Here is a 12,880-nt window from a genome sequence, read left to right on the forward strand (position 1 = left end):
TGGCGCAATTAGTGGACAGAGCGGATGTCACATGGACATCATGATGGCCCCTACAAGTTATTGTTGGGCGGGCTCCCTTAGAACATGTTGTAAGAAATTCGCATCCACGTGACTCTTAACTGATTTGGTAGACTCGTTGGGAAAGGTATGGGCATAAAAGAGAGAGGATTGAATGTTCTAATAGCACTGTACATTTGAAAATTCAAATGCAATGAGTTGAATTTGGACATGGATAGACCAATAAATTGATCTGGACCACCCATTAGGTTCCACCCACACTGCCCGGTACACCATACAAAACTTAATGGATGACACTATCGACCCAAACATCAATTTTCATATTTGTAGACCGCAGATAGGATGGTTAGAATCATATCGTTGAAATGTCGGCAGTGACTCTTAACTATCCTACGGTAGCAAAATTCCGTGTGGCATAAGTAGCGACTTGCATAAACACTGTAACGACTGCCCAGCTGTCTCCTACATGGACCCTGTGAAATTGGATTCTCCCTGAAGATATGTAGTACCAATGGCTAGACGGTAAGACCCCGTGCACCTTGACTATAGCTTTGCAGTGACAACCGTCGATCGAATGTGTAGGATAGGTGGGATGTGGTGATACACCTAGGTCTAAGAGCCAGCCAGTGCAGAAAGCCAAAAAAAAAAAAACTTGGGTAATCTCAGCTGGGGCCCGCTGGATGGATAGTTTGAATTGATGATCGGACCTGTGCACTATAAATTATCTTGGACGTACATTGTTATGGAACACCGACCTGATGGTTAGAATGATGGGTCAAAATGTTTGCCACTTGGCCCATGAAAAGAGGGAGGCTAGATTGAATGGACGGTGCAGATTGTTGACTGTCCATGTATCCAAATACTGTCAATGTGTTCAAATACAAAAGACGGGATGACTTTTCGATGGGCCATTTCACCGTTCTAATGCATGAAAAAAGAGTTGACTTTTGCACGAGCTTTATTTAGGTTTTGACTTGTTATCTAAACATCTGCTTATCATCATGTGTCAGGAATACCATCTGCATGTCAGCATTAGTGCTAGGAGTCATCCGAGCCATCCACCAGGTGGGCCCCACGTGGAAGATGTTTTGCACCCTAAAACCAGCCTCATATCTGCTCACCAGGTGGGCCAAATGTTAGAAACAGGTGGACAGCATGGAAAACTTCAGCCGAGTTTTCTTCGGCCATACGTTTGTTTTGGGAACTGCAGCCCATCTAGTTAGTGGACCTACCTGGTTCTTGGGCCTGAGCACGTGCATGTGGAATCCCCTGATATGCAGATTGGATATCGTGGGGCGCCACGGTGGCACAAACAGAGTGTGTATATAAGCTGCCCTGCACATGCGTTTGGCTGTGGCAGAACTCCCTGGTACATTTGAAAGACAGGACTCAAATCCCAAAGAAAATAAGTCAAATATCCTAGCCTGTTTCACGAGGAATTCGCTCGGACGAAAATTTAGGGCTTCCCCTTGATTTTACATTTATGGCTGTTTGGATGGTAACAGAATAATCACCAGACATCTCCACATGTACCAGATACAAGGTGATCATTGTCAAATAAAAAATGAGATTTTCAATTACTATACAAATAGACAGTTGCCTAATCATATCCATATTATTGATACTAGAGAGAGGTTTGCTAGAATACATCCAGATGCATTGCAATGTGATACGTTCCGGCTTCATCCTATGGGTCATCTTCCAACTATCCATAACAATGCCCAAAACTTGGATGGGGTATATCCAGAAAACCGAAAAACTCTTAGATTGGAATATTTAAGCCCCTGGATCATTTACCTCCTCCTCTGCATGTGCAAGGTCTTGTTAATCCTTGAATAATCGAAGGAATGAAATATTTAAATGCTGAGTGCTTTTGGGTAACCCCTGTCATATAAATGGCTTGGTCATTGAAGAGGACCCTGATCCAACGGCAATACATCAGGATGTATTCTACTCGAACCTCTACCTGAGAATCTGTAAGCAAATATCCATACCATATATAACAAAAGAGTAATATTCACATACAACAGTTTATTATTATTATTATTATTATTACTTACCGTCATCATTTCGCTGGTGAATAACATCAAAGCCTGCACAAAAAGTGGGCCATAAAATGAAGATCACCTGGTGTGATAATCAGGATGGTCCATTCATCAGGGGGTTACACCACCCAAATTAGATGGGAAGCCAATGGTCTGACTCAATATACTTGTTTGGCTGGACGTGGTTTGGCTAGTGACGCTGCCAGTGGCTATTGGTTGGTGCTCTGTGAGCCCCACCATGATGTATGTGTTTCTTCCACACCCATCCATTTTTCCAGATCATGTTATGCCCAGAAATGAAGTAGATCCAAATCTCAAGTGGACCACATCACAGGAAACAGTGTCGATTCAATGCCCACCATTAAAAACTTCTTGGGGGCCACAAGTATTGGATCAAGCTGACATTTGGTTTTTCCCCTTACCCAGGTCTGTATGACCTAATTAACAGGTTGGATATCAAATAAACATTACAGTGGGCACTAGGAGGGTTTTAATGGTGGACATTAAATCACTACTGTTTTCCTGTGGAAGTCCACCTGAGACTTAGATCTGCCTCATTTTTGAGATCAAGTCCTAAAATGATATGGAAAAATAGATGGATGGTGTGGATAAAACACATACATCATGGTGGGGCCCACGGAGCACTGACCAATAGCCACCTGGCTACTGGCAGCATCACTTGCCAAACTGCATCCTGTTTGGCCCACCTAATGAGTGATTCCACTTTTCCCTCGGAGGTAACCTAAATGTTATGGCCCTCCTCCTCCATGACTTGAATGTTCCACTGAAGTGACACATTACTGGTCTGAATGTATGAACATTTCTCATAATGAAAATGCTTGGGTTGCCGTGTACCAAAATGCCCTTTATATTAGAACTGGAAATTAGTAAACTACAGTGGTGTTTCAAGGGGGTAATTTGTAATTCTGAGCTTTGCTAAATGCACATGCATGTGCAATAAAGCTCGCGTACACGCCACACATGCCAGCATAGCACATACATGTGAGATCAATCCATCCAATAGGTAGTTCTGACCTTCTACATGTTTTCCCAAAATAAAATCTGGTCCAATCAGCAACAGACATTGGAAACAGGTGCATGGGTTAAAAAATTTCATCCAGGTTTTTCAGAGCCATACATTGTTTTGCTAACTGTGGTACACCTGATGAGTGGATCAACCTGATTCTTGAGCTAGGGGCATTGATGTACTGGTGCCTTTCTGATGGATGGATTGGATTGGGACCCATCGTGCCATGTTGGCACAAGTGTGGTGTGTAGACTAGCTATATTGACACACCTGTGCACTTAGCAAATCTCTGTAATTCCTCTTGAAAAGAAGGTGCTGATCATCCTTCTCTCGTTCTTCTCTCTTGATCTCACCACATGCGGGCGTGCTTCACAGGATACATGCAGCACGGCACGTACGTGCTTCATTCAAGCCAATCATCAGGTGGGACCCTTTCTAAACATACACTCACCAAAATAATCAGGTCACCAACGCGATTATGGCTCGTGTTTCTCTTCTTTCCCTGATCCATGGCACATGCCATTCACTAGAACAAGATTAAAAACAATAACAAAACATGGAGCATCAACAATGAAGATTTTCGTATCTAATGTAGCCAATCTGACCTTTGGATGCTGGTGATAATTTGCATCTGGTGAGAGATGGCCAAATTGATGAATTGCATTCAGGATTTATCCATCTCCCAAATGATACCGCCATCCTCTGCAATGCCAAGAAAGATTAACCTAAATTGCTGCCTCAAAAAACTGCACACAAAAATGAAGCTTCGCAAAGCCCATGCACCCCTTCACACATGCTGACCTGTCAGTCAGTGGGACATCAGAACTGGACCATGCATCTATAAAAGTAATGACCCGTTTTGAAAGAATTGCCGAGGGTTCAATTTCAGCATTCGCATATAGCCCACCTGATGATAGGATGAGGCCCAATTTCGGGGACAAATCATCTTAGTGGTGGGGCAGGGTCCACTTGATCCACATCTTCGATGTCACATAGTGCCAGGTTGGCGTGTGTGGATTGGTATGCATGGGCTTAGCAAAACTCTCAAATAGAAGCAATGGAAAATAGATTACTACTGGGTTTAAATATGAATAATTTTGATTATGGGTGAGTTCGTATGTTTATACATAAATCTTGGGATAGCGGTGACATGTGCCATACCTTGGATTTTTTTATTTATCCAAATTTCCACCAACATTCCTGCACCAACTCCAGCAGCACAGATTGCGCCATAAAGAGCAATGGCGGAGGGTAAGGATCTTCGAGGGAGAAAATAGTAGTCTGGCACTTGCCTAATCTTCTTCGGAAGACGCTTTTTGATGGCTGGCTCACTAGATCCATTAGCTACATCACCGCTCAAAGTTTTCCAATCCATATTCTTCAACAAATCTTTAGAGTCTTCGGAACCCATGATTGAAAGCTGGTTTACCTTCAGAAACTATAGAAGCAAGCTACAAAATTCCAAAAAAGAAAAGAAAGAAAAAGAACAAGAAAGGAAAAGGGAAAAATTAGAAAAAAATAAAAGATAAAGAAAATTAGTATTAACAGATTCACAGAAAAGGAGCAATATAGTTTAGGGAATTATATGATCCTTGAGCCGATGACTTGCAGTATCCACAAGTTGGTGCAAGTGGGACCGTTGGAACAATGATCGAGATCGTTGATCCAATGGATCTGACACTTGAGATGTCTTGCCTCAAATAATTCCTTGATTGGAAGATCCTAGCCGTCCAACAGCAAAGGGATTTGGTAAAAAAATCCATTTCTTAGTCAACATGATGCAAGGTATGAACAGATTGTCTGGCGTTCCTCCAGCCTATGAGCACATGCTTGTCTAAATGATACAGCCATAGGTAATTATGTTTGTCTACTTCGAAGATGATCAAAGGTCAAAACTATAGTTCCATGAACCATAGGGCTGTGAATCTATCGAGCCAGCCCGTAGCCTTTCTCATTGGGCTGGCATTTGGGCTAGGTTTGGGCACAGATTTTAGAACCATGGTATGGGCATGGGCTGTGACACTAACATCTGTTTAGTTTCACGCAGAGCTTGGCTACCCTTCACCAGCCCAAGCCCATATATATTGATGCAGGACATGAAATTCATATATGATATGCGAGATTTCAAGCTTAAGATCACGTTAGTTCAGAAACAATTACACAAATTCCATATCCCACATGAAAGTCCAAACATTCAATTAAGGGGAATTTATACGGGTTCAGGCCTACACATGATAGGGCTAGATCAATAAAAATTATGAACCAAACGATACTCAAAGATAAGAAATAATCATTCACACATGCATAGTAATCAGTCCCTAATCCAAAGGATTCAGAAATTCCAATTCGGGGAACCCTAGGGTAAGAAAAAGGGGCATAAAATTGGAGATTTGAGTAATTTAGGGTTGGGTTTAGGGATTTTGGGTGAAAGCGGAATGAAAGAGAGAAGAGAGACAAATCAGAGAAGTACCGCAAGCGTGAACAACAACAATGGCCCAAACGCACATGCGTGTGATCCCAGCCGCACATGTGTGGGGCCCACTATTCAGAAAAATGCCACCTTGGCCCTGGTTGGCCAGGGATGCACTCCAAAACCTCCAAATCTCAGCTCGATCCGATGTACGGTTTGTGCGTGGTACTCCGCCTAAGTTTCAGCTCTCCTGTAGAGCCAGATTCTGAAATTCTGCTGTGGAGAGGAGAATTGCTGCAATAAATGATTGATTCGAAGTGTAAATGATGGGGTGAGATGAGAAGAAGGGATGGTGGGAGATGGGTAGTAGAGATGACGATTGATGGGGGCGAATCGGGATAGATGTGGCTACACACTACGGTAGTTAATCCTTCGATGAAGGGAGGGCTTCGCACCCAATTAGGCTTCACAACTCAGAGAGTAGGAAAACGCAGAATTTTTATTAATCTTCAATGGAATCAAAAGAACTGCAAGGGGTGCCTATTTATAAGAAAACCCTATACCCCAAAATTCGCGCCATGTGCACAACCTATTACTTGGCAATGAAGTAAACTAAAATAAAAATCAAACAAAGAAATCTAAAGCGTTCATGATGTTCTAAATAATAACAATAAGCAAAACCTAAAATATGAAATCAATCCGACTAGTGGGCCCCGATTATGAGATCCTATGATAGGCTTTACTTGATTACCGAGCCCACTCCAAGGAACCAAAACTCCGTTTTCTAGCTAGGGGGGCCCTCCCTGGACGTCGTCATCGATCTAGATCGACGGCGGGGCCCTCCTTCGTGTGTACGTGCGTAGGGGGCGGCGCGCGTGTGCGCGTGATGTCCCCATCATATATGGAGAGAGGTATCAAGTCCACCTACATCTAACCACCAGTGCTTCCTATCCAATGGTGCATGTCTTCTTTTTTTTTCTATAACTAAGAGGGAGAAATTTCAAAAGAAAAAACTCAATGGTTACGAGCACTAGTTGGACCGGATGATAGTCGTGTCTGTTGGCTATAACCAAGGATGTATGCATTTAACTAGTTAAAGAGATCTCAACTTCTTTCTCTTCCTCATACAAGCTACATTCCCACCTCTCTCTCCCTCAAATACACCACAACCGATAGCTAGATTGGCGGTGCTTAGTGCTTACCATTTTCACTCTCAGTCTATTACTATCTCCCTCTTTACCTTCTCACGACCAGGCCCTTAAAGCTATCTTAGAACCTTAGATCAAAGAAGACGAGGAGGTAATAAATTTTTTTAGGTCTCTTTTCATCCCCAATTTGAGGAAAAAAATGCGTAAGGAAACATATGTAATGAGATCCACGTCCACCACAAATGAGGTAGTTAAAACCTACCCGTCAGGATTAATGAAATAGGGTCTGTTGAAAAGCCCTAATCTCGACACATTCAATTTAGACCATATATTTTATTCAAATATCGATTCTTGATTTTGCTCGATCTAGATCACAAACTAGTGCAAATTTGCAGCAACGAGTGGCAAAGATCTTGCGTAGTTGGCCCAAATCTCACACATTTGTCCCAATCACACAAGATCTTGCGTACATTGCCATTTGGATTGGTTCTTGACAATGCTTATGATTTTTTACTTTTTGGGCATGGGCCAAGCTTGGACAAGGTTAAAGAAATTTGGGCTCGGCTTGGGTGACATGGAGCCCAAATCAGTTCAGCCCATTGACAGCCCTACTAAAGCATAACAAAATTGGCAGCACAATTCAATGCAAGGGTAGGAAAATATATATTTTACAATGTTAACAAGCACGGACAACCAGGGAGCAAGAGTGGGGGTCAAAAGTGTGATTTGAAGTGGGTACGGGGCCTTGGCAGAATGTTCATGCAATATAAGTTATAAAAAAAAAAAAAAAAAAAACACTAGCCACACCGGCCAGCTCAATGCCACAACTCTAAGAGGACAAAGAAGGTTCCAAGCCCAAGATGCTAATGCTTCCATACCTACCACCAGTGTTCGAATTATCTCCGATATTATCTTTATCTCCAACTCAGTGATACCGATAACACTGGTAGCGATACCAATAACGCTGGTAGTATAAAAAATTACAGGTGTTAGCAATGTATCGTTAAGTATCGCCAACGTATCAATATCGCTAATGTAATCGCCAATATTTTTAACTATGTAAATTCTAGGTATCGCTTGTATTGCCAATGCATCAATATCGCCAATGTATTGCCAATATTTTCGACAACGTAAATTCTAGGTAATGCTTGTATCATAAGTGTATCGACGATATTTCAATAATATCACCAACGTATTGATATCATCAAAATTTTATTTATTAGAAAAAAATTATTTCAATTTTTTTCATGGGCACATGGTTTTATGTAGTGTTCAATTTGTTATTGATAATATTGATAATATCTCGATATTATCGATATCGTAACATGCGCGATATTGAGAATTGAACCACAATCTTTCGTTTCCTTTCCAATTGTTGATGATTTCTTAGTTAAATATCATGTGTTGTTGATATTTTGCAATATTGATGGATGTTTGGATGGAAGGTTTGATGATTAAATAGGCCAGATGGGATGGTTGGGCTGATTTCTTACAATAGCACGTGCTTTTAAGGCCCCATTAAATGGAAATTTGTTATGTATGCATTCTTTTTGCGATTTTTATTTTTTATTTTTTATTTTATTTTTTTATTTTTTATTTTTTAATTTCCAAATATGCAAATATGTACATTTTAACATCTCTTGAAGTTTCTCTAAAAATTCCACCATTTTCCCCATGTTTCCCCGCATTTCTGGTTATCAGCGATATATATATTGTTTCTGTATCCCTGGCCAACAAAACTTGTAGCGATACCGATACTTCGAACACTGCCTACCACATCCATTAGAAAAGCAAAAAAGGACTTGAACGAGAACCCCCAAAGTTTGCTGCAAGGTCCGTGACAAAATTCTCCTATCCTTTCCTCCCGAAGAGCCCTTGGGAGAGTTCTGAACACTTTGACACAAGACTAGTTTTCTTCATCCTTATATTTCTCCCGGTGGAGAGCTACGCAACTTACTACCATCCCTACCATACTAGGTGAACATTGGCATAAAAGACTCCTTTGACAAAAGTCAACCTTTACATCATAGGGAATTGGATGGATGCATAGTGCCAAGTGCCCTCCAGAAACTGCACCTTGAAGCCACATCTCAATCCCATATTGAAACTTTCTTTAGCCTTTTTGAGCTCTTGAACCTGATGACGAGAGGTGTGTTAGTAATGTTCCAACCATTCCCATTGATTCCATGTTTGCACTTTAACTATCACAACCATTTTTTGAGAGCTAAGTTTATAAAGTGGGCAGATCTTAACCCAGCACCACTCCTAATCAGTTTACAAACCTTATTCCGTACCACTGGATGGTAGTCTTTCCTCCCTTCCACCCCTTTCTACAATAGGTCCCTTTAAAGGTTTTCAACGGCTTCACCACCACTATTAAACATGATTGAGTAGCATGTAATGTATCGATAAATTAGACATTGCCATTTTGAGCAGGGTGATCCTATTGCCAAAAGAGAGATTTCCTCAAGTGGACAATATCTTTTCCACCCTCCCCATGACCACGTCCCAAAGACCTTTGGGAAGCTTCCATATGCAAAACAAAAGACAGTCTGTGAGGAGGATCCCAAACCTACATTCCACAACAAAAAACAGCATTGGTGAAGCTGACTCCAATTGGTTAGGATAAGGCTTAGATGATGATGATGAGGACGGGATAGCCTCGAGGCATCTCAAGGTCAACTTCAAGTTTGATACATGCTCTTTATAGGCATCATGGAATAGTACCATGTCAATAGAGAACTATAAGCGGGACAACTTGAAGATCAGCTCAAGCCACCTTGAACCCTCCAAACCTTCATTCATTCTCCTTTCAATCATCCAAGCACCTTAGCCACTACCACAAAAAGAGAAGGGCACAAAGGACCGCCTAACCTCAAACCGTGAGGTCTTAAAGAAGCCTTTTGGCAAACCATTCACAAGGGATCAGTAGCCAGACCTACAAGATGTACTTCTTCATCCAACCCCACCATCTGAATTAAAGCATATGCCCTAGCTTGTAGCCAAGTAACAACTAGTCTATGTTATGATGCATTTTTTTCCTTTTTGGAAAAGATATGACACCATTTTCATCTTTACAAGTACTAAAACCTAGCTTATTACTTATATAATGGAAGGAAAACCACACTGATGCACCATAAGAGCTCACATCCATAACTGCATTATTGCAAGAGCCAATTAGAGATAGAGGTTGGGGGCAAGCCTTTCTGCTGTGCAAGAAAAAAGTAATTACAAGCCAGAGAAAGAATTACACGATTGGAGATGGGGCATGCCTATGACCAGGGATTGAGCCATAGCTCAATTGGAGTGGAACTCCGTGTCGCAACCAAGATGTTTCACTTTTAATCTCAGGTCACCTACAAAACGATTTTCTGAAAAAGTGAATGAAGAATACTAGTTTAAAGAAGAGAGCACTGATGGCAATTAGCACTTGGTGGCCTTGCGTAGTTGGGTCCTTGATTAGACAACTTTCTTCATGACAGACCAGTGATATTGCCCAGGATAACCCAGTCAGATCTTTAAAAATCCCCCAAACTTTATGTTTCAAATGCAAAGGATGAGCAAAATTATGTTGTCTAACAGAATCATGAATCCGGTACCAAGTAGTCTTTCTAAAGCATGATTCCTCCACATGCTTTTCTTCCATAATTTTCTTGGATGGTCTGTTCCTTCCTTGCTGATAGAAAGCTCCACATGATTATTGAGTGCATCCTGATTTATTTATTTTTTTCGTTCTTTTAAGTGGTTCCAAGGATTTGGAGGGAAGACGAGAAACTTCCGAATTGCGATCACTGTTGATAATGATACTACTGCCAGGAAATCTTCCAAGATTGCTTTGTCCAACCAACTGAGTTGATTTTGTTGACATGAAAAGTACGTATGGTCCAAGTTGTGCTCAGGAGAAGCATTTCTAATTGTTTGAATCTTCACATAAGGGCTTTACCAAATAGGATCATCTTCTCGAGCTGAATTTCTAGACTTCAATGATATCTCCAAGCGTGGTCTGGACAGTCTTTAGGAATTGATTAAAATTTGCATTTGAAACATTGAAAGACTTCCCCCATAACATACTAAGCATCTCCCAAATCATGCATGTACCAGCCACTTCCCATAAGAAGGCAGATTGGAGAGAACTGTGGGCTTGAGGACCCATTTAAAAAGAGAAACTTTGTTTGGTTTGAAAGGACATTTGAAAGAACAGGTAATTTGAGGATTTGGCAACAGACTTGCAAAGAGGACATCCAGAAGGCAAAGGATAACCTGTCTTCTGCAAGTACTCATCTTAAAAAATCCAAAGATGAAAGGGTAACCCCAAAAGTGGATGGTCTTTTGAGAGGGACTGTATAATGTATTGGATCAAAGCCATTTTGCCAAAAGTACATTTGCCACTCTTGGGGCTTCCCCTGTCCATTTCATTCCGAGTAGGAAATGGAACAGAAGTAATCGGAAAAAGTCCTTCGTTTTAGTTTTGGGGCTCTCACTCAGGATGTTTTGGAGACACCAAATATACTACTCCCCTCTCCTCCCCTCCCCCCCACCCCCCCCCCCCCTCGAAAGAGGCCCTCAGTATTGATGAAGTTCCCTGTAGAATTAAGGAGCACCATATTGCGGCTATGGTACAATTAAGCACCATGGATTCGATCAGATCAGGATCGAATAAACCAGAAAGTCAAGGAACATCCTCATCGGCAAGTAGATATAAGAACAATACCCCCTTTTTTTTTCCCATCACTCACAGATTGATATAGTTGTAAGCAAATTACTTCATCCTTGATAGTTAATAGTTTGATATACCAAACAATGACGGGTTGGAAGCCATTTCGCCAAGTACTCATCTTAAAAAATCCAAAGATGAAAGGGTAACCCCAAAAGTGGATGGTCTTTTTGAGAGGGACTGTATAATGTATTGGATCAAAGCCATTTCGCCAAAAGTACATTTGCCACTCTTGGGGCTTCCCCTGTCCATTTCATTCCAAGTGGGAAATGGAACAGAAGTAATCGGAAAAAGTCCTTCGTTTTAGTTTTGGGGCTCTCACTCAAGATGTTTTGGAGACACCAAATATACTACTCTTTCAAATTCAACCACGGTGAAAGAGGCCCTCATCAGTTCCCTGTAGAATTAAGGAGCACCAGATTGCGGCTATGGTACAATCAAGCACCATGGATTTGATCAGATCAGGATCAAATAAACCAGAAAGTCAAGGAACATCCTCATCAGCAAGTAGATATAAGAACATTACCCCCTTTTTTTCCCATCACTCACAGATTGATATAGTTTTAAGCAAATTACTTCATCCTTGATAGTTAATAGTTTGATATACCAAACAATGACGGCTTGGAGGAGAATACCATCTTCGAACAACCCCATGATATTCTTTAAGTTAGACAAAGGATGAGATATTGGGTTGGAAGCTCCGTTTGCTAAGGAGGTTAAGCATAGTTTTAAATATTGGTACGAGAACCTCTGATTTCCGATGAGATATGGGCTGATCCGTCCCATATCAGCCATGTGTGCCGATACAGGCCCACATCGGCCCCATGTCAGGCCCCCTATCACGTGTCACAGTGGGACGACACGGATATGATTCAGCCATATCCTATTGGATATATATGACCATGAAGTTAAGTGACATACCTTTCTTTCGATAGAGTAAGGCCCCTTATCATATGATTTATGCAAGCTTTTAGGAGAAACGTATAAGGCTGTAAATGTTAAAACCTATTCCAAAAATGCTCCATGGTTAATATCGTGTTAGCTGTACTGTTTATTGAAAATAGGGCGGACAACGAGCAGGCTTCATCCTGCCCAAGCCCAAACCAAAATTCTGTGGGCCACCCCAAGCCCAGCCGATGCCAAGGCCCACCCAAAAAATACCCACTAGTGTGATTGGGACAAATGTAGGAGATCTGGGCCAAGTGTGCAAGATTTGAGCCACTCATTCTTGTGATTCTTTCATAGATCCAAATTGGACAAAGTGAATGATCTAGATTGAAAAAATGTGCGGTCCAGATTGAATTTAATGAAGGCTCCATATTGGGCCATTTCAAAAGGGGCTCCATTTCATCAATCCTGACAGCTAGAGATTGTCCAACCTCATATGTGGTAAGTCCAATTAGATAATGGTCTGAAAAAGAGTCCTCAAGGGAAAAAAAATATATTCTTACTTCTTCTTCTTCGTCTTTTTTTGCACACACATTCACAGTGTGCTCGAACCCATGACCTCATGTTGAA

At 41.4% G+C, this 12,880-nt stretch overlaps 1 protein-coding gene across 1 annotated transcript in view; it reads right to left on the minus strand.

Moving 5' to 3' along the window:
- Nucleotides 1–3,509: 3,509 nt before the first annotated feature.
- LOC131237422 (uncharacterized) overlaps nt 3,510–12,880 on the minus strand; it is a 28,344-nt gene continuing 18,973 nt past the window's right edge. Inside the window, exons 2-3 of the mRNA XM_058235169.1 lie at nt 4,252–4,541; nt 3,510–3,792 (exon numbers count right to left, since the gene is read on the minus strand). Coding sequence (XP_058091152.1) covers nt 3,755–3,792; nt 4,252–4,501 — 288 coding nt within the window. The 5' untranslated portion in view covers nt 4,502–4,541 and the 3' untranslated portion in view covers nt 3,510–3,754. The remainder of the gene's footprint in view (nt 3,793–4,251; nt 4,542–12,880) is intronic.

Source organism: Magnolia sinica, chromosome 2 (genome assembly GCF_029962835.1).
Source record: "Magnolia sinica isolate HGM2019 chromosome 2, MsV1, whole genome shotgun sequence".
Lineage (NCBI taxonomy): Eukaryota > Viridiplantae > Streptophyta > Magnoliopsida > Magnoliales > Magnoliaceae > Magnolia > Magnolia sinica.